Here is a 21,373-nt window from a genome sequence, read left to right as displayed (position 1 = left end):
CTTTTCGTTTTGATATTTAACACTAACACAACAGGAGACCTACAGGGGGGGACCGGGGTTATAGGAGAGAGCAGGTTAGTTTCAGGGCACAGCTGAAGGGAGAACAGAAATGGCTTTTAGGATTCGGGACTACAGACGGGGTAGATCATGTCCTGAAGGTATGTTTCAGACACTTGAGATGGGGGTAAGTGTGGAAAAACAGAAGAAGCAACACATCTCTGTTCATTCCCTGTCTTTAAAACAGTGTACTTTGAGATCGTCAGTCAGTAAAATCCAAACTTACCCGTTCTGTTTTTTTAAAGTATGAGGCACAGCCTCCCTGTTATCCGTACCCTGCAGGTATTTGTATGGCATTTGGCTTGGGCTACAGATAGAAAAATACAGTCACCCCTCTTAAACGTGGGACTCATCCAGGTCCAGGTCGACAGGGGAGAGGGGAAGGGGCAACCGGCGGGGTGACCGGTGGGGTGAGGGAGGGGACAGCAGCGGGGTGAGGAGGGGGTTCACCGTGCCGTCGTCCTCACTGAGCTGCAGTAGGGTATCGCTGCGCGGCAGGAGCGCCGTTGTGTCCTCGTCCCCGGGGCTCTCTCTCATTCTGGGCGGATGCAGGAGAGCGGCTGGTGGCAGAGGTGGAGGCGGCGGGGGGCCCGGCGCCGGCGTGGAGCCCAGCACTGGGAGCGGTGGAGGGAGAGGAGAGGAGGTGCGAGACAAGGGGAGAGGGGAGCAGGTCCGGGAGAGGGGCAGCGGGGAGCGGGTTCGGGATGGGGGTGTTGGGGTGGAGGGGCGGGAGATGGAGGGGGGAGGGGAGAGGCTGCTGCGGAGGCCCCACTGCTCTCTCTTTTCCTTGCTGCTTACGACTGGAGGCACCTGCCGAGAATCCAAGTAGTTCATAACGTTATTTCTGTATTAAGTTTATACATTAATTCATTATATCTTTTTTATTGAGACCTGGGTCCTTCAACCCACCCCACCTGTGTTTTAGCAGGGCTGTGCAGGTCAGCAGTGACTGTGGCTGAGGAGACAGAGGGCACTTCCAGAGTCGGGGACTTGGAGAGGGAAGGACTGTCCGTAGTGCTGGGAGTCTGGGGCACGCTGGCCCCCTGCTGGCTTTGATTCTCTGTAAAGGTGACTGACCTCTTTTGGTCTCCATGTGCTGTGGGCACACACGCATGCGCACGTGGTCAAAACAGGGACAACAGCGCCAGCTAGCGACTCTCTCTTAACACATTAGCAGCGCCAAAAAGAGTGGAGGCAGGGATGGGACAGGGGGGGGGGAGGCAGGGGACTGGGAGGGGGATGCAAGACAGACATGCAGAGCGCCCTATTGGGTGAGGTTGCAGATAAGAGGGGCGAGCCGTTGCAGGGTGGAGAGGAAGGGTTAAGGGTTGTGTCTCACCTTCACAGTCCAATAAAGTTTCTTTATTTCGAAACATAAGGCATGAGACAGAACAGAGTGAGAAGAGTCAGTTTGGTGACAAGTGGAACAACAAACAGCATTGGAACAAAGACGGAGGGTCTGAATGAGGAGGATGGCTCAGTTCAAGTCAACACACAGATACACTATTTGAATTACTTCAGTTTAACCGTTTGGTCGTGTGTTGATCTGAAGTGCAGGGTGGGACTGGTTGTTCATTTTTCAGTGGGATTTTATTCCCCAGACAAACAGAAACATGCGTTCATCATCACTTAGCCTCAGACACATCCACATCCACATTCAGTCACCCACACCCACGCAGAATAAAGCGCGCAGCCGTTACCCAGAGGCTTGTTCTTGGGCTGGATGCTCCTGCGGGTCGTAGAAAGCCTTGCTCCCGATCGACTGCGTGGTTCATTCTTTGGAATTGAGAGCAGCGGGCGGCGCAGCTGCAGGGAAGTCACATTATGGAGTATTAGCTGACTTTCTATTTGTGCATTTTTATGCAAACTTTTAGAATATTTTTGATACAAAACCTCATAAAGATTGAACACACAGTATGATGAACAGTGCATATGTCAAAAATATTACATACATGCACTTGTCTATACATTAGGGGATAAAGAAAGGACAAATACATTAAAAGCTTTTAGAAAGCCTTCTAATGTCCTGTGCATACATTTTCATGATTCAACATTTGTAGCTGTTACAGTTGGAGGAATAGTGTTTCCTATAAAGTGCTAAAATCATCAAAAACATGTTTTTAATAATACTTTGAGTTTCTTCTTCCCATTTTTGAAAACTCCTCTCAGATAAAAATCACTTATTTTGTATTTCCCATGTCGTATTCATAATTTCATAACAAATGAAAGACACAGTTGACACCTGTCTGAGGCCTCTCTTCCTTCCTAACGGAGGCTGGATCAGGAGGTTCTGCTGGCCCGGTTCACTCTGCACACTGGCGACCCTGGTACAATCAATCAGACACACATGCAGACAAAAAACACGGAACTACATCCCCATGAGAAGACCAAAACGCCACAGCACCCCCAGCTGCGCTCGCTGACCTTAAACCACAAGAAGATAGTGCTGCTATTCTACCCATTCATTCACAAACAGCATGATAAAAGACACCCAGCAACAGTGCTGCCACGACCCATACACTGAAAACACAACAAGGGATAGTAGGGGCTGGAGTAGCAACGCTGACGGAAGAAAGTTAGGATTCTTCCCCTTCATACTTTAAACCCACCCCACCTGTTTTTGACATCATTCAATTATTATGGCATCCAAACAGATTTGAAGTTCTCAAAAGCAAAATTGGACAAAACTGGACAGAAAAAAACAATTACGCATTATGGTTGCCACGCCAGTTCCCCCTTGCCCCTACAGATTGGTATCATCCAGAGAAGGACGCCCAATTTGATCAGCGAGAAGCCTGATACACACGTAAACGGTATGAAACACCATGGCACCAATGGAGAGAGGCTGACGATAGTGATGGCACATCAACTGTAAAGACCCACAGCTAACACAGAAGAAACAGAGGCAGAGCTCCCTGGCCCCGGGGGCCCTCCTTAGTGGGTTTTTTTAGGGTATAGGGGCCCGGTTAGGAGAGCAGATGAGCTGAAAAGATGAGGGTCAGTGTGGAGCTCAAAAGGAAGTGGGGGAGGTAGGGGACAGAGACAAGGCACACTGGACCCACACAGAGAGAGATAGAGACAGGTAAGCGGGGAGGAGGTGCGGCGTGGTGGGCCAAGACGATTTGATTGGATGCGGATGAGTGATCAACGGCCAATAGAGGAGGCCGTCCCGAGGCAATGCCCCTCCCACTGGCAGACAGACGCAAGAACGCACCAACGGGACACAGAGACAGAGAGGGCCACTGTACCTAGAGAGGTTACCCTCCTGCAGAAGGCCCTGGGACTCATCTAGCACATTGGGTTCACTGTAAAAAGGGGCGGAGGGGGAGAACGGGAGTTTAGGGAGTGTAGTCGAGATCCGCCACCAGCCAAGTCCCTGTGCGCACACAGCCGGGTGGGAAGCCGGGGTTCTGACCACAACAAACGTTCTTACCAAGATACAGTCTTAGATACTTCAATATGCTGATCTGAGACTGTTGAACAAAAAACATCATAGTAGATCAACAGAGATATACACAGAAAAAAAATGGCTGTGGTTGTGGGTGATTCAACATATTTTCACACATTTTTTTAAGGCTGATCTGAAAACAGAAATAATCTCAGTGGCTGAGTTCGTAAATGCAGGAATACTTTGTGTGAATAATGTGTTTTTCTGTGCATCCAGGTGTGGACATAACCAAAACGTCCCATCTATAAAAGAAACTACCGATTCTTCTCGCTTGTCTCGCCAGTGTTTCAGTGTGTATTTGCGTGCATGCACGTGTGTCGGGAAGGCTACCTGTGGCTGGGCAGCATGGTGGCGCGGGGGGCCTCTGGCTGCGAGGGCGCTGAGCCGGTGGCGTGGCTGGAGAAACGGCGCTGCGTTATTATCCTGGGCAAAAAGGCTTCGTGCTCGCTCACCACACTGGGAATACTCATGGAGTCAACTGCAGGGAGGAGGACATGGGACGGTGAGTTCAGCTGGAATTTCTACAAATGTGAAATGTGAAGGAAACACAGGAACGGTTTCTGACTCTCTTCGTCATCCTCGTCAGTGCGGCTGAGTGTGTCTTGGGAGGGCTGGCGTGACGGTTGGCTGTCCTGCTCCCAAACTGTGCCCGTGCCCGTGTTGGAGCGCGACATTGTGGCCAAACTGAGGCGATATGCTGACGTAGAGGTGCCCACTGTGCTGATGGAAGTCTTGCCCTGGTAGGCTGTTGGGTGAGGCCAAACAGAAACACACAGGCTTAAATGTAAGTTCACAAAACGAGGAATCATCTGATAAATGAAGACATGTTTCGGTGTCTGACCGGAGCCGCTGTGCACAGCCTCCTTGAGGATCTTCAGCTCATTATTGAACTCTGCAAACAGGGAGCTCTTGCAGAGAGGTCGAGGGATGAATCGTCGCTCCAGCTGGTCGGCGATGTGGTGACGGGCTGTGATCTCCTCCTGGGAGTCGGCAGGCTGCGTCAACAGCTGGACAAACATACATGGACCAGTGAGGAAGACAAACAGTACACATGTGCAGGCACCATTAACGTGAATGAACAAATGAGCAGAAATCATTTCACTGGTTCTTTACCTTGCACTGTATGAAGGGTCTCAGCAGGACAAAGATAGGGATGCGGGTTCGGACAATGAAGTCGATGAAGTCCCAGAAGGCCAAGCCGCCCACCTTTCTCAGAGCCATCTCCTTCACCTGCAGGCTGAGACGGTACCACTGGTTTCCCAACGAGCGCTCGAAGCAAACCAACACCACCTTCAGAGCTGAAGAGGGAAAGAGAGAGGAGGATGAGATGTGGTCGGAACAAGAGAAGCTATTGAATGTTGTCATTCATACCCAGATACGCAGCCTGGCTGGTGGACTCTGCTAATCCCTCTCTGCGCAGATCCTTCCCTGTGTCTCCCGGGGTGGAGCAGTGAGCCGGGGAAGCGTCCAGCATGAAGTTCTTTGTGCGGGAGGTGGAGATGATCCGGGGGGGAAGGAGGATGTTGATGACCGTCTGGAGGAGCAGGAAGATCTCAGGCGGCTCCAGGTGGGGGCTGTCTGCAAGGGGAGAAACAAACATGAGAGACAAATATGGTTCATACAGATTTTTAAGGGGAAAAATTCAAACACTTTCAAACCTGAAATTTCCAGACTCCCCAAATCTCATCACAACTAAATTGTTACTATTAATGCAACAGCAAAGGAAATAAAGTTTATAGACACTTTGTTGTTGTTACCAGCTGTTCATATTAAGTTTGATTGATCATAATTATTAAATGCTTGCTAATTTCCAAAGTAAGGGTTCAACAGAGGACTAATCTATCCATGAATGACTAGGGAACAGGACGAAAGATTTTAGTGCTCAAACAACAAAATAAAAGAGTCGATAAGCTCTTACCTTTACTTCCGGAGCCCACAGTGAGCACAAAGGGAATGAGCAGGTTCAGCAGCATCCCCTCTCGCCTCTCCTGATTGGTGAACGGTGAGATCACATGGCTGAGAGGAAAGTCCTCCTTCAAGGCCTAGGGCGGGGGGGGAAACATAAAGTATAAAGAAATTAGACAATGGATGATGAACGGAAGTCCAGTGGAAGTTTAAGTGACGCCTACTTGGATCTGCAGGGCAACCAGTCGGACCACTGCTGTGCTGAAGGGCAGCGGAGGGGACAAGTAGGGGCTGAGGTGGAGAAGAGGAAGGCCGTCAGCAACACTGGAGGGACCAACCACGCCCATCACCTGGCAACACACAGGGAGAAATAAACGGCATCACTCAAAACACGATACAGAGGGATTTGTGCAGTCTTCTGTGTGCGTCTGTGTTTCCATACCAGGTTGACACACACGTTGATCAGCGAGCGAAGGTGTGGGAGGAAGGAGATGATTGGCTGTCGCTGCAGGGTCAGGCAGATCCCCTCAATCAGGCTGCTGGCCGCCTCCCACTCCACCTGTCTCCTGGAGAACACCCACCCATACAACACCACCCCGCACCCAGATAAAAGCACATTTCTATGAATTTAAAAATAGACTTAAACACAAATGCCAAATCCATGTTATGTTAACGAAGCCAATCATCTTATTTCTTTCTCATAGGCTTCTTATAAAATGAATTGAATGTGGCGTAAGATCAGTATTCAATGTACAAATCTTTAAATCAGAGGAGAAAACCATCAGAGCAACACTGGATAAAAGACTTTTAACATTATCACCTTCATGACTGTAGTAACGGCCATATTGACACCAAATATTGCAAAGCTCACAAACATAGCCAGCTTAACACTGCAGCAGCAGACCCTGGTGTGAAGTTCACTCCTGTGAGCGGCGTCCCCTCTCAGTCAGCAGAGCTCAGTCTTATGGCACGAGAGAGGACACAGGTGTTGCACTGGAGCTGCATTTGTGCTACAGTTGAATGTGTTGAAATATTTTATAATAAAAAGTTCCTGAATAGTTTTGCACCTTCATAAAAGTAAGTGTCTCTCCTTCTTTACTCTATTATCATGCTGCCTTCATGTGCTACGGAAAAGACGGCCCTTTCCATTGTGGACTGGAAATTACCCGTGCGTTGTGTTCAATGTGAATGTGAATGTCAAATCAAACATGCCGGACCCACAAATCCTGATCTGTAACTTGGGGTACGCCATTTTAGAGTGCCTAACTCATCAGATACAGTGAGTAACGATAAATAATAGGCTGCATTTTTTCATAGATCATAAATAGTAGATTTTTTTTAAAGGACAAAAGATCGCTAATATTTATCTTTTAGCTACATAAACGTGGTCTACCCTCATCTGAAGCACATAATCTTCCCTACCAGCTCAAAAACAGTGTTGTTGTAATAAAGCAGACTCTTGCGTTGTGTTCTGCCATGTTGAAAAGGTCAAAGGTTATCTCATCTCTGCAACTTTTGCATCAAAATAATCTACGAGCTTCCCAGTGGAAATGACCACATGAGGGGGCGTTCATGTGATATTTTCATGTCGGCTTTTGGTATTCACCATATTTTCCATAGAACGAAAAGGCTCCATTAGTATCACAGCATTTAAATATATAAAAGAGCGACAAAACATAGGATTGAGAGGCAGCCATGGACAAAAACTGTGCAATATTTTTTTAGTCTGACTAAACCAAGGGGTAGGACCAGAGCAGTGTACACTTCTTTCTACTCCTTCTTTTTTAATCTTGTTCACATAAATTGTTACGTTTTTCTTTCATTTTCACTTTCACTTTATTTGTTTAAACGTTAATTACATTTCAACTGATTAGATGAAATTAGCTAATCTGATGCATTAGATCTTAGTCACTCGCTATAAACTGCAAAACTTCCGTGTTGTAAAACTTTAAAAACAAGAATTAAAAGAACATTATTCAGTATCAACATCTCTGCATGAGTAAGGCGTTAATTAAGTGTGTTTGTTTGTGCGTTACATTACACAAACAAAGTTGGGTAAACAAATAAAAAAACACTAATACTACTTATAAAAGCAACACATTTAAGTGCATTACTCCAGTGACTTCCTGCAGACACCACCAGTCAAATCTGAGAGGGTTGTGTTTGAAATGAAAACCACCTGCATCATCGATCACGACACAAGACTGGGCGCTGGCTGAGAGGGACCACTGCTAGTGATCCATTGTAGTACACACATCCTCACGCACTCACATGTGCATTTAACTCCTCTCACACGGCCACAAGTACCTGCACGAAAACACGTCACAGCAGCACTTACGGTACAGCACCCACCAAGGCAGCGCTACAGAGGACAGTGCCAAGAAGCCGTCTATCTACTGTACACACCACGGCATCGGCACAGCACGATACAATCACAGGGAGACAGAAAGAAGAGGGATTGTATCCAACAGACCTGCTGCATAATGCCTGTGGGCGAGCGCACCTGAGCGTAGGCATCTTGTGGATCTTGTTGAACATGCGGTCCAGCCTCTTGAGGATGAGGATGAGGGCGGGGCGGACGGCCTCGGATGACCAGTCGGTGATGGGCAGCATCTCCATGATGTAGCGCCGCAGCCCGCGGCTCTCCATGGTCAGGGTGTCGTAGGGGGCTAACTTCAGCAGGGCATGAGCGATCTCTGCTAGCCTGGGAAAGAGGCAAAAGGCAAAAAGGGACCTTCCATCTGTATTTTTGATTACAGAACACAAACACAGTTGGATAGACACCATATACACCCCCCCTGTTTCTACTCAAATTAAGAATTCCCAGAGAAAAGCGTCTTTGAGTACTGAGCACTATATAAAATAGATCTATTATTATTATTATTATTATTATTGATTATATCCTCACCTCATGTGGGACTTGATGTCCAGCAGCTCCAGGGCCGTGACCCGCGGCTCACCAGCGACGTTTTGTAGGATTTTGAGTCGAGGCCCGCAGTGTTTGTAAAACTCGGTGCAGATGTTTAACAGGGACTCCCGGGGCCGGCGGAACTCCTCCCTGGCGATGCGCTCGTCCAGCTCCTCCCTCGGCATGCCCTGTCCCTCCTCCAACAGGTGGAGGTTGTCCCTGGGCACAAACAGTACACACAAGACCTCAGTGTTGTCTGTCAGACTGCAGAACGGCTGTCTATTCTTGGACAGACACAAGGTGACTTATTAATCGCCTACATTTAATCATGTTATAGTCAACGTCACCTAACCTGGTGTTGACCCCTCCTGACATGGCGTGGTTAGCTGTAGTGCCTCCCTTATGGCCCTGATCACAGCGAGACATCTGGGGTGCTGTCATGGGCCTGTGTGGGAGGTGTGGATAATGTTAAGAGGATTGTAAGCAGCTAGACAGATATCAAATCCCTATACACCCAAAAAAAAAAAAAAAACAAGAGCTCAGAATTGTTTTGTTGTTCTCTTTGTTGCATGGGTGAGAGTCAGACCTTGTGAGGGTCTCTGAGCTGTAGAGGAGGGCCTGCAGGGAAGTGGCCAGAGCGGCGATGGCTGCAATCTCGTCCCTGGCAGCAGAGGCCGACTCCATTATAACAGTGTTGCTCTTCAGCTTCTGGAGGTGGCAGGGCACCAAGGCCTCCAGCACCATCAGCATCTGGAGACTGGAGAGAAACATGCAGACCATAAGGAGGAAAAAAAACAAAAGCTGTAGAAAAGATGCAAGAAAAAGAGGAGGAAGAAGAAAAGATCATTGTTGAAGCCTCTTGTATTTTTCCATACCTCCGAAAGGATTCAGGGGCATAGGCAACCACAGTGACACAGAGCTTGATGGCCTCGCTGATGGAAAAGGCCAAGTCCTCGTTACCATAACAAAAATCTGAAACAAAAAAGTACAGTTTCTCTAAGGGCTCAGAGCTCCTGACACACTCACAGAATGTAGCTGAAACCCCCACAAATGATCACAAATCACCAAAAATGACCACAAAAACAGGCAAAATGAAAACCAACATTAAAAATGGCAAGTACAGTAGAGTTTTTGAGACTTTAGATTTTAGTTTGGGTGTCTTGTTCCTATAAATAGGTGTGTGAAAGTAAGTGACAGTTTACCTAAAGAGCGTAGAGGTTTCTCAGCCCTAACCAGCTCCAGAGCATCCAGGGCGTCCGGGGTTTCACCCTCCAGAGAGACCAGCAGGTCAAACAGACACTGAGCAGACACTCCTTTAGACAGACCAGTACTGGTGCTGGTCTGAGAGATGAAGACAGAGAAATTCACAAATTGCAGGTGTGCAGAAATATTAAAAAAAAAAAAAAAAAAGGTGTGTGTGTGTGTGTGTATTAAGGATGCAAAACTTAAAATGCCCATGAATTTGCATATGTGGATGTTTCAGTAATCTTACTGTGAATTCCAGCAGCGGAGCAACACTGGCAAACAGCTGCAGGATGAAGGGTTTGCGGTGAAGGATGTAGAACTGCCGGCAGCAGAACTCGATGCCCTGCCTCAGTAAAGGGTCGCTCTCATAGTCAGCATAGACCTGTCATAACAATACAGAGAGGACGCCTTAGGAAGGTAGGCAATCACCAATGTATGGTGTCGGACAGGACGTGGTTGCTTTGGGTGTGCGTGCTATGCAAGTTAAATAGCCTGTCATTACATTCTTTAATCAATACCAGCTGCTGCAGGACAAATGTATCCGTACCTGTAGCATGGTTGGCAGGATCCACTGGTAACCGCTCAGGGAGAACAGATGGTTGAAGTGAACGGCTGTGTTGATGGCGGTGGCTGTGTACTGCCTGAGGAGGGAGCTGTCCTCCGGGTGCAGCAGCAGAGCCCCATTGAAGACGTTGAGGAACAGCATCATCTCGTCGCCCCATGGGTACTCGCTGGGCATGCCCAGAAACATTTCCTCGAGCAGCTTGATCCACAGCACCTTGTGGAGGGTGTCCAATCCAAACAGCTCCTTTCCTGGGAGATGGCGGAGGAGGAGATGATGGTAAAAGAAAAAAGTATGTAAACTAGATATTTATTAAAGTGCCTGATGATACAGTTGGAGTCTGTCTCACCTTGTGGCTCATTGAACAAGGAGAACTCTGCATCGATGGCAGTTCTTGGGAACGACGGCAGGCGGAGTAGGTCTTCCTGCAGCAGGGAGACGTGGGACTGCTTGTGCACAGCCGGCATGTGCTGTGTGAGCGAGATGAGGAAAAGTACCCGACCAACTTCCTCTAGTTTACGGGAAAACACCTGCAAAGAGAACAGAGAAGGAAAATGAAATGGCATAGGGCTATTTTTAGTTTCAAGGAGCCTTAATTATCATATTTGAACTCTTCAATACCTGTTTCTGGATAAGCTCCTGTCCTTTGTCAGGCAGCATGTGGACCAGGTTGAGCTGGGGAGAGACTGATCTCCGGAAGGGGTAGATGTCTCTTACATATGTCTGGAGGAGGTAGACAACAACATTTTGTTGAGAGAGGAGACAGAAAATGTTCCAACCCAGCTCCTTCTCTGCTACTGTTGTTGGATCACATAACAACATACAGTATATCTTCTAACGACACTTATACAAAGATAAACCATTGTGTCCACCTTGCTATAATGGATGAGGTTCCATCGTTTGTCCATGAGGAAGTAGTGTGCGGACCTGGCCTCGGGAATGTTGAAGAATTCCAGGCACTCCTTGTTGGGGGGAGAGAAAAGATCATGAACATCTTCCAGAGGTTGTTTATCGATTTTCTGTAGAGTGAGTTCATTTTGCTGATTTACAGATAAAGATTAGGATACACCAATATTGGTGTTATATTGATTGTAGAATAAGAAAAGCGATGTTTGCGTAGAACTGTTCCCAACTCAAATTCATTGAAAAAGATTCAAGATCCAAAATTCACAACATGTTTTTATCTCATAAAATATTCTGCTTAAATCCTTATTTACTGCCGTTTACCCTCTCAAAAACACTTTTGCCTTGTTGTGCTGGTTCTTTTACTTAAAGGAATACTTTGTTCACTCAAATCCACCCCTGTGTGAGGAGTCAAACTCCTGACATCTGCACACACTGCCCACTGGTGTCCTGACCTTGAGCAGAGCTTCAAACTGAGTGTCTTCATGGACTGGAAGCTGTGTAGGGATGTCACATTCGTTCTGCCCGTGCACCACCAGTGTTTTGGTTCCTGCATCAACAGTGCACAAAGAAAATGTTTTTCATATATTGCACATATCATCGACATCATCTGTCTCAGCTGTGTCTCCATTATAAATGGATTTTAAACGAATCAAGTTCACCTGGCATGGATGCGGTGACCAGCAGTTTGACCTCACACTGCTCCTTCTTCATGGTCTGCTTGAGGTCTTTGAAGAAGAGCCCCTCTACATAGCCCACCACCTCCCACAGGAAGGTCAACGTGGCCGAGATGGCGTCCATTCCCCACTCACAAGGAGTCCGCACAAAATACATGATCAGTCCCACCTAGGAGGAGGACATTCGGTTGAGACAATTGAAGAGAGTTTAAAGAATGCAGTAGATAAAAAAAACAACAAACAAAGATAAAAGTAAAGGTCAAGTCTCATTGCTTCACCAGGTAGTTGAAGAGGATATGGGAGGTCTGGGCTGGCAGATCTCCAATGTTGAGCAGGAGCTTCCTCAGCATGTACATCAGCTCATCCTGACATAACACAGAGGATACAAGTCATGTCACATTTTACATTTCAAGCCTTGAGCGTCTGATTGATCTGAGGCTCTGTTTGTTCACCTACCTGTCGGTTGCTCACTGTGAGTTTTTCCAGGAAGTGGCGGAGAACCAGGGCCGGGTCTTCAATCAGACAGTTCCACAGGATTTGTTGGGCGACAGCACTCACTAAAGAAACATTGAAGGAAATGTTTGTACTTGCAAATACAGTAAGGGACCTGTAGGCCTCGTATTTGTAGAGGAGGCCCACGCAAATAACCTGCAAAAATGTTCATGTAAATGCGTTTTATGGAAACGTTTTGATGACATAATGCAAGAGAATCTATATTTTTTGTGTTGGTCCAACACTGTGCGTATAAAACATTTGAGAGTGCCATTAATAAAGAAAATGACACCTACCAGCCACGCCATCCTCTCTAACCTCCCCGTCCTCCATGAGATGAACTATCGGTAGGACTGCAGCACAGATGCATGCAGGGAAGACGGCTTGGGGCGGCTGTAACATGTGGTGAGTAGGAGTGTGTTCTGTTGTGTTCTCTTCATCTGGTACATAAAGGAAAGATAAGTTAAGTTGAATTTAAAAAGAACGAAAAAAGGACTGGGATTGTTTATTTTCATACCTTCAGCACTGGCCAACGAGCGCACAGACCACACGGAGCCCCGACGGAAAGAGTAGTTCCTGTGGGAGTTACTGGAGGCGCAGGATGGGCTGACAGACAGACGGCGTGATGCCAGGTTCACCACTTCTTCTGCTGGCGGGATCAATGCCCGTCATGACCAGTACAGACACAGGAAAAACAGTATACTATCAGGGCACAGAGCTGCCAGCAGATTGCCAATTCACACCAGATTTTTGTATTTCTACGTAAAGGCGAGGTAACTTTCCTCCTATTCTTGTGAACCACCAAGGGACCTTATTCTGTCGACGTCCACTAATGTACATACGGTATTTTTTTTTAAATAATGTCCCATGGTGGTCCACAGGAAGGGGTGGGTCTTCTCCTCTCTATATAATGTATGCTTGTGTTCCTGGCAGCCCCACCTTCTTCCTCCTGCTCAGGCGGAGGGCTGCACGTGGGCTCGTAGCAGGACTCCTGAGCCACCGGGATGGCGGTGATGATGCTGGCCTCGCGGCCCAGGCGCCGCTTCTCTTCCTCCTGCTGCAGGTTCTTCAGGATGTGCTCGGCTCGTTGGTGGGACCGCGACACCGCCCGTGCTGAGAAGGATTTCTGGAAAAAAGGGGCGGCATGGAGGGTGGCGTTGGATCAAACAGCGCGGAGGTAGAACAGCAGGTGCAGACATACAAAAGGTTCAGAATGAGGGTTGCACAAAATAACTAAATTGACAGTTTAAATCTTTCAGGAACGTGTGTGCACAGCTATTCTAGGCTCACTGTTACATCAGAGGAGCATTTTTGTAATGTAAAATGACCGGACAACACATTAATACAGTAACTCTCCTCCAGCACATTGATCTCATGCTCTAATGCCGTCCCGAGCATCATGAAGGAGACTGTTGAAGTATTGAATAGGAAAGATTTCAATCATGACAAATTGTGGCACAAATATTCAGACTGGAATTTGGAGAATTTACTGTATCTTGTGTACAGTAAATGCCTCACAGCATTCGCACGAGTGCTCATACACATCCAAATAGGCTGAACGCATGATATGAAAAACATACACGGCAAAGTCATTCTCATCCAATGACCATGCATAAACAGCACAACACACACAAAATGTCTGAATGTCTGATGCATGCTGTTATTTTTTTATTTTTTTCTGACACCTCCTTGAGTGTGTATCACTGATCAAGATGCAACTATCTGAAATGACCCATGAAACTGCCCCCAGCTTCTGATCCATGATGAAAACCTACAGCTGCCAATGGGCTAAAAACACTCAATGGGTAAAATTTGCCCTCCTGTCATTAATGATCTGAGGTAACAAGATGCATCAGCACAAACATCCGGACAGAAATACCAACTTACTATGGTATGGACTGACTGAATTAATGTGGAGTACTAAAAACAAAGACAGTCGATAGATAAATTATAGAACAGGTGCTCGCAGGTCGTCATCAAAATCTATTAAACATATTTTGAGAATCATGCTTTTCAACAAAAAATGACAAGAAAGTAAAAGGAAACACAGAGAAATCTGATTTTACTGCTTTAAATGGCCATTCTGACCTCAAAGGTGTATTTATACATAGGTGTTTTTCTTGGATCAGCAGATTTCTTGGTGCAGTTGTCCGCATTACACTTGCATAACAATAACAAATGTGTTTTAAAGCAGCCTAAAGTGCATTGTCTCTGCTTTGAGCTTAAGGAGTCCATACAAAATGTCAAAATAGAGTACCCACTATTAAAAACTGACATGTTTTTACAGGTTATTGGATTTTAAAAAGGGTCAGTTCACCTAAATTATGAACTAAAATATTTTCTCACTTACCAAGTTGTGTCTAATAATGCTGACATTTTGAGACACCAATTTTTAAGAGGTCTGCCTCTGCCCCAATACAATGGAGGGGATTTACGTCGAACTAGTGCCTAATGTTGACCATGCTCACCATCTTAGTTTGGCGTGAGCATGTAAACAGTTTCATATACACAAACCAAACTAAATGTATTTGTGCAAAAGTTTTAATTTCAAATTCACAAATGTCAACATTATGGAGGCACTAGTCCAGGGGTGGGCAATTCCGGTCCTGGAGGGTCACTGTCCTGCATGTTTTAGGTTTCTCCCTACCCTAACACGCCTGAGTCTAACAATAATCCAACTGTGACGAGCATCAGCCGCTTGATAACGAGCAGAGCATTAGAATCAGGTGTGTTAGAGCAGAGAGAAACCTAAAACATGCAGGACAGTGGCTCTCCAGGACCGGAAATGCCTACCCCTGCCCTAGAGCAAAAGTCAGGGGATTAAGGCTGGACTAAATATATCTAACTGTAATTATTTTTGACTGCTATTGTGATATGATATTTGTTCATCATTATTCTCTAAGCATGCATTTTTAGCATGTCTTAAAGCAATGTGTCTTTCCCCACTATTCCAGGTAATTATATCACATACTATTCTGCAAGGCTAGATACCATGAAAGGTAGGTGATAAACTATGAAATTAAATTAAATAGAATCTAAAGAAACCTGACGAGCCAACCCAGGTCAGTGTGTTTGTTATGTCACATCCACCCGAGGTCAGAATGATTTACATCAAATGTGTTTATTACGTATTAAAAGTGATTCAAAAGCATGTGCCTGCATTGCTAAAAAAATAAAATAGACTTGTTATACAACTTAAACATAGGCATATTAGGCAACCCACTTGAACAACGGCTCAGACTTACAGACTGGTCTTCATTGATCGGGTCCTGGACGCTGCCTGTGTTCTGGGGCACCCAGGGAGGGTCGAATATGGGGACACAGGGCATGCCCAGTATGGGGGAAGGCAGAGTGAAGTTGATGCTGGGCGGTGGGATCTAAAACAAAAGGTAAATATAACAGAAAGTGGGTCAAAGTAGCCTCGTTTTGTGGGACAACATAGTAAGAACCACTTGAACCTTTTGGAGGCACCTTAAAGATCTGCTGGGCTCCTTCCTCCATGCGAGGCCACACCTGGTAGCGAAAACGCCACAGTGTGTAAAACTTCAGGATGGAGTTAATGCGCTGGCAGGCCTCCTGGTGCTGGAACTCCGCCATCATCATTTCGGTCACTGCGTCGGGGACCTTTACCGCGCACAGAAGGAACATGGCAGCTGGAGGGGATTCAGAGAGGGCAGAGGAATGAGGAGAGGAAGGAATAAAAAAGCCATATGGAGTGAAGGGGGTAGGAGAGAACGAGGCAGAGATGGAAAGGGCGGGATAGAGGAAGGAAAAAGTGGTTGAAGCCAAAAGAAAGGAGGAATATTAAGATGAAGAAACATAGGAAGGAAAGAAAGAAAGTAATGGATATGGTCTAATCAAGCATCTGAATATCAAAGGCTTTAAGAGAGTAAAACAAAGTTAAAGTAAGTATTTTATACATCATTTCAGTGTGGGAACCACTCTCTGTGTGAACCTCTCCTTTGTGACCTTGCATTTCTTCTTCCCCCCTTTTATCATCTATTTACTCACACGTGAGAGCGAAGTGAGATGAGGAGTTTTAGCACCTTGTTCCCCTGCGTAGGATTAAACAAAAGTGCATTCCAGGCCCCCCCAGGTGTGTAAAACATCCAGACGCCCTATTCACATCTGACCGCTAACTGAACTGAAAGCCTGTCCCTTCCAAGGAGGCAAAGCGACCCCCAGTGGAGGGACTGCGTAATGACAAGGGAAAGACTTTTAATTAAGGAACGAATTCAAAAGGACTCCTGGTGAATTCAAAAACAGTTACGTTCCCTGTTTCATTGCAACTGGCTTCTCAAAGACACTCTCCTAAAATTGTAACTGTTTATGAGTTTGTATTATCTGTGTTTCCAGAACCACAAAGTCTATCTGTTAAACTGCATTTCTAAAGATTTGGGTTAAACTGGGTATGAGAAAGATGAATAATGTAAAATCGCCCAGAGGAGGTAAGATTTGTTAATACATTACCTTAAATTGCTAAAGGTATTCTTCTACATTAAAAGGTATTAAACCTTCACCAAGTTTAATAAACATCCTGTATCAGATGGTGTGGTGTCCTCGATGGTGTCGAGCTATGTTAAATTCTTAAAGTTAATTTATTTAAGCCATAATACGTGTAGATTTCCTGCAGAGGAGACCCACGCATCACTGACGCACAGCTGGGGACTCACCAGCAGCAGCAGCCATATGTTCATCCACACTGAGCAAGAGTTCCCAGGCTGCTGGCTGGATGTCTCCGTACATGTCGTCAGTCAAGATGGGAGCTGCCTTGATCAGCAGTGAAAGAGGAGCTGGAGACAGGCTCATCACCTGAGACAAGCACGAACCAATGATGAAATCTGATTAACAGCAGGTTTGGTTTATGGAGATTTATTTTAGTACCATTTGAACTCATACGTTACTTTTCAGATATCTGAATAATTCACTCAGAAAACGTCTTCACCTGGTTGCGGATGTACTTGAGCATGCCGGTGTCCTTCTTCCCTTCTGTGTTGGAGTCCGTGGGTCTTCTCTTCATGGACGGGGTCCTCAGGCAGGACTTGTCTGAACACTGAGGGCGCATAGATCTCCATAAACCACCACAAAAACCACAAGATTTAAACCAGATGGATCGTTTGTGAAACCCACCTCTTTAGTCTTCTTGGCGCGTGCCCCAATGTTACCGGAAGAGGCGCTGTCCTCCCTCAGGCTGTCCACCGTCTCACCGTACACAAGCTTGATGGCGCGGACCAAGCGGGCACAGGAGCGGCTGTGGTGCTGGTAGCAGCGTGGGTGGCAGAAGTCTATATGGGTACAGATGAAACTCTGCTGGTTGCATAGCAGGATCATTATCTGTGCCGAGAGAGAGGAGGGGAGGGTTATTCTCTAGGAAGGAAGACACAGACATGCACACATACTCTTCCACATATACTAAAGGGCCCTTACGTGGAGCCAGGACATGTTGCGGTGGTAATTGTCCTCTGCTCCTCCTGAGCCCTGGCCCTCTGGTTCTATGCTGGGTTCACTGGTGCTAAAGGGACTGCCTGCACCAGGAAACAAGAACATGCACATTTCTAAAACATACCATTTAATCTCTTACAACAGCGGGAAATGTATATTAAATGTAACTTTTGTACCTATGTCAGTAACCGTGTCCCTGCTGTGCGTTTGTGATAGCAGCCCTTCTTCATTCTCTGACTCAGAGTCCTGCCGGGACATCTTGGTGCTCTTGAGGCTCCCGGCTCGGCGTATGGACGACAGAGAGCCACCTTTCTTTACACGGAAACTGCGAGCCCCTTTGATCTGAAGCAGCCGGGAACCTCCAATGCGAATTTTACGGATAGGTGCTGGATGAGAGGGAAGTGGGGCGAGGTTATCTGATTTGTTTATAGTTATAAGCAGAAATAAACCAAATGGCCTCGTCTGTAGGACACCAGATCTTACCTTGAACTTCTTGGGGCTTCTTCTCATCGCAGGTGGTGTCAGACTTCAGCGTGTGGCTGCTGCTGTTGAGAGAATCGTGTCCATCCTCGTCATCAAGGATGCCTGCAAAGCTGATCTTCCTCTCATAGCGATGGCGGCCGAGCTCCGGGTCCAGGCGCAGGCGGCAGCTGTCCAGATCCTGCAGCCAACATGTTTCCAGTAAACCGTAAAATCAACAAACTTCCACAAAGAATCCCGAAATTTCATGATACAGAGAAAGAAAGAAAATGCACAGATTGATTGACGACTGACCACGAGGGGCTCGGTGCGCGGGCGAGGTAAGCAAGGGAAGGTCTCTCGCAGGAAAGTGGTGATTTCCAACAACAGCTGGCAGGCAGCCATCTTCAGAGCAAAGGGGCAGCCACATTTCGTTGGATTGACTGTGTCTTCAAAATAAAACACGGTGGTTAGAAAATTAAAATAATTCTTAGTGAGAAAAACTTAACTTAAGGTCCAATTACGAGCTTCTTCAACAGCTTTCAACTACATCTTTTGGTTATCCTTGAGCTCAAACAATCTGCTGAGGAAGACTGGTTGAAAGCACCAGAAAAAAGCTAATAAGTGGACCTTGAGTTGTGTCACAGCTCTTTACGAATGATCACATTTGGATGAAGCCGACACCACGTGTGTGCAAAATCTAATACTGAAAACTTGAGAATGCTGTTAAGGAATCAAACAGTCATCTGACTCACTGTCGTCTAAATAATCCTCTTCCTCGTCTTCTTTTCTCATCCTCCGTTTGGTCTCTTCATCAAAAATGTAACCCAGGATGTTTGCGGGGCTCTCGCTGTCAGAGTGACATAGTTCACTGAGCCTTGTGCCGATTGCCTGAGTAGATCAAACGCATAAAGAAACACATGTTTGCAGCCATAAAAGTGTCACTCTAGATAACTTATTGGCATGTAACTCACGTCTCCCCACTGGCAGAAATGTTTGGCAGCGTTCCACTGGAGTTTCTGGTTTCTTTTGTTGCCCACAATAGGTGATCGACCCCTGGACAGGCCTCTCTTGGTGATGTTCACGTGGTGGCCCTTCATCCACTCAGGCCAGTTGCCACGGTTACAGCGGTGGACAAATCGGGCACATTCAAGGAAGAGGGAGGCCCGAGCCACGACTGGAGCTTCCTGGAAGAACCAGAACATAGTCAGAGATTTAAAATTTCAGCAATTTACAAAAAAGAAAAAGGAGTGAATTCTAAAAAGGTACCAGGTCCAGAGCAGCAGCGAGGATGGAGGCGTCTGGGATGGTTCCCGGCTCGCAGCAGTTCAGCAGGAACTGGAAGCGTTTCATGCCCTGTCGAATCGCACCCAAATTCACCACGTTCTTGTTCTTCATGGCCTCCTGACTGGCTGCTAGGCGCTCTTGAAAACCGTGCGGTCCTGAAGGTGAGCATGAACAAATAACAAGAGGAGAGGAAGAGAAAGAGAAGAGGAAGAAAGGACAAGAAAAGAGAGAAAGAGAAAGTATGACAGGACAGTGAAGATAATTCCTTTGAAAACCACCATATTTGTGTGTAATGGTTTGTAAAGACTGCACTGAAGGTCAAATGTAGACATTGCATGAAGCAACATCACCATCCAGGACGTTTGACAAAAAGCACCGAAGAGCCACCGACAAATGAAGCTGAGTGAGAGATGGACACAGCCATCAGCGCTGGTTACACCTGGATTTCAATTTACTACAGTAAGAGAAGGGGGGGGATGCAGATTTGATGGCCTTTTTCAGGTCTTTTTCTCATGATGGGATCTCATAAATCACATTGAAGGGACAAGTGTAACCACAGCCGTACAGAGGAAAGCTGTATGTGGACCATTGTGTTTTATCACTTCATTGAAACTCAGGCATTGGAAAATACCCCCAGACACCACCACAGAAGAGACGGAGAGAGCACCGACGGCGTCATGCGTGAGCACAGAGATGCGCTCTACAGTAGAAAGATGGTTTGGTAGATATGAGTTACTCCCACACACCTCCTTTCCTCTCTTTCCGCCAGTAGGGAACAGAAAGAGGAGGGGGTTCGTTGTTGAAGAGAGCAGGACGTGCATAGTTGGAAAAAAGGGAATGTTGAAATTGTAATAGAAAACAGTTATGCCAATCATTCTGAAAAAACAACATGTACTTTAAAAAAAAAATAGACTGATGGGTTGAAAATTAGACATTCAGGCTAACAGAGTGTGGCAGGCAGCTGTCCGGGTGAGCTGACATGGAGGATGGCGGACTGGCAGAAGACAATAGACCACGACTTGTAAGGCGAGACAAGACACCACACCACACCACACGGACAAACAGAGGCAAGGGCAAAAAGAGTGAGAGGAATAGACAAGAGGACGATGTGGTGTGGGTGGGCAAGGGGCATCCCGGCTTGGGGGAGGTCTACCATCTTTCTCTTCTGTGTGGTGAAGCTTGGATGGATTCCTCCTGCCAGACCTCCATTTACCGAGCCGCTTGAAGAAATTCTCCTCCTCGTCCCTGGCGAATTCCGGCCCCACCGCGCCCCCTTCTGACAGCTTCACCGCGCTGGTGAACTTCACCTAAGACACACAAACACACACACGGAGACACACATCATATAGCCACGCTAAGAAAGACAGGCAGAGGCCAGTTCAATTGTCAACATATACATTTTCTTGTAGACAACCAACCGAAGGTTCTTTCATATTTTAGGGATTTTATTTTCTGTTATTTCAGTCTAAATGCTTTGTTGTGAGCCTTTTTCACACTTTTTTAATTTTATTTATAGGCTCAACCTGAGCTGTATGGTGTGGCTGGTTCAACATGCTACGTTAGCACCACTGTTGTTGAGCGGACAGTGTTATAGTATCTGTCAACCCCCCTGACCTTTGAACTCTGACGTATGAATGAGAGTCGATCGACTGAGCTGATATCCAGCAGGTCCTCCACACCGTCAGTCAGTCCAGAGAGAGAGGAGCGCTTCAGCCAGTTGCCTGGAGACACGTGAATTTAAAAAAGTGCATATGAACATCAAACATTCAAGACTAAAGGAAGGTATAGTATAATGTACACACTGGGTTATGAAGGCAGTTACACATGCACACACACACACAAACAGAGCATTCCCTCATCAGTCTGGGTACGACAAACAAATCACAGACTGAGGTTCATTCAAAAATGATACAAAAAAGGTACAAAACTAACTTTTTATAATGCTTTTTAAAGACACGTTAAACAAAAGACCTTGGACGAGTGGTATT

At 46.4% G+C, this 21,373-nt stretch overlaps 1 protein-coding gene across 1 annotated transcript in view; it reads right to left on the bottom strand.

Annotated features, from left to right (window-relative positions):
- Positions 1-234: 234 nt before the first annotated feature.
- The window catches only part of unc80 (unc-80 homolog (C. elegans)), a gene marked incomplete at its 5' end in the record, with an annotated part of 40,521 nt that continues 19,382 nt past the window's right edge, over positions 235-21,373 (bottom strand). Inside the window, 46 exons of the mRNA XM_083937735.1 lie at positions 235-867; positions 972-1,153; positions 1,397-1,417; positions 1,758-1,863; positions 2,300-2,381; positions 3,306-3,362; positions 3,836-3,983; positions 4,071-4,250; positions 4,347-4,512; positions 4,619-4,803; positions 4,877-5,083; positions 5,424-5,547; positions 5,635-5,760; positions 5,853-5,976; positions 7,884-8,114; positions 8,319-8,537; positions 8,671-8,763; positions 8,905-9,075; positions 9,194-9,290; positions 9,521-9,659; positions 9,811-9,945; positions 10,111-10,376; positions 10,475-10,655; positions 10,747-10,848; positions 10,998-11,087; positions 11,484-11,578; positions 11,691-11,874; positions 11,984-12,070; positions 12,162-12,262; positions 12,494-12,637; positions 12,715-12,846; positions 13,137-13,323; positions 15,443-15,574; positions 15,669-15,850; positions 16,871-17,009; positions 17,143-17,250; positions 17,328-17,531; positions 17,625-17,722; positions 17,816-18,025; positions 18,123-18,300; positions 18,414-18,547; positions 18,854-18,989; positions 19,073-19,285; positions 19,368-19,540; positions 20,539-20,692; positions 21,000-21,106. Of these exons, the coding sequence (XP_083793861.1) occupies positions 394-867; positions 972-1,153; positions 1,397-1,417; positions 1,758-1,863; positions 2,300-2,381; positions 3,306-3,362; positions 3,836-3,983; positions 4,071-4,250; positions 4,347-4,512; positions 4,619-4,803; positions 4,877-5,083; positions 5,424-5,547; positions 5,635-5,760; positions 5,853-5,976; positions 7,884-8,114; positions 8,319-8,537; positions 8,671-8,763; positions 8,905-9,075; positions 9,194-9,290; positions 9,521-9,659; positions 9,811-9,945; positions 10,111-10,376; positions 10,475-10,655; positions 10,747-10,848; positions 10,998-11,087; positions 11,484-11,578; positions 11,691-11,874; positions 11,984-12,070; positions 12,162-12,262; positions 12,494-12,637; positions 12,715-12,846; positions 13,137-13,323; positions 15,443-15,574; positions 15,669-15,850; positions 16,871-17,009; positions 17,143-17,250; positions 17,328-17,531; positions 17,625-17,722; positions 17,816-18,025; positions 18,123-18,300; positions 18,414-18,547; positions 18,854-18,989; positions 19,073-19,285; positions 19,368-19,540; positions 20,539-20,692; positions 21,000-21,106 (7,004 nt within the window). The 3' untranslated portion in view covers positions 235-393. The remainder of the gene's footprint in view (positions 868-971; positions 1,154-1,396; positions 1,418-1,757; positions 1,864-2,299; positions 2,382-3,305; positions 3,363-3,835; positions 3,984-4,070; positions 4,251-4,346; positions 4,513-4,618; positions 4,804-4,876; positions 5,084-5,423; positions 5,548-5,634; positions 5,761-5,852; positions 5,977-7,883; positions 8,115-8,318; positions 8,538-8,670; positions 8,764-8,904; positions 9,076-9,193; positions 9,291-9,520; positions 9,660-9,810; positions 9,946-10,110; positions 10,377-10,474; positions 10,656-10,746; positions 10,849-10,997; positions 11,088-11,483; positions 11,579-11,690; positions 11,875-11,983; positions 12,071-12,161; positions 12,263-12,493; positions 12,638-12,714; positions 12,847-13,136; positions 13,324-15,442; positions 15,575-15,668; positions 15,851-16,870; positions 17,010-17,142; positions 17,251-17,327; positions 17,532-17,624; positions 17,723-17,815; positions 18,026-18,122; positions 18,301-18,413; positions 18,548-18,853; positions 18,990-19,072; positions 19,286-19,367; positions 19,541-20,538; positions 20,693-20,999; positions 21,107-21,373) is intronic.

Source organism: Echiichthys vipera (genome assembly GCF_963691815.1).
Source record: "Echiichthys vipera genome assembly, chromosome: 23".
Lineage (NCBI taxonomy): Eukaryota > Metazoa > Chordata > Actinopteri > Perciformes > Trachinidae > Echiichthys > Echiichthys vipera.
The sequence above is the reverse complement of the archived record's forward strand: the minus strand, read 5'-3'. Positions and strand labels throughout refer to the sequence as shown.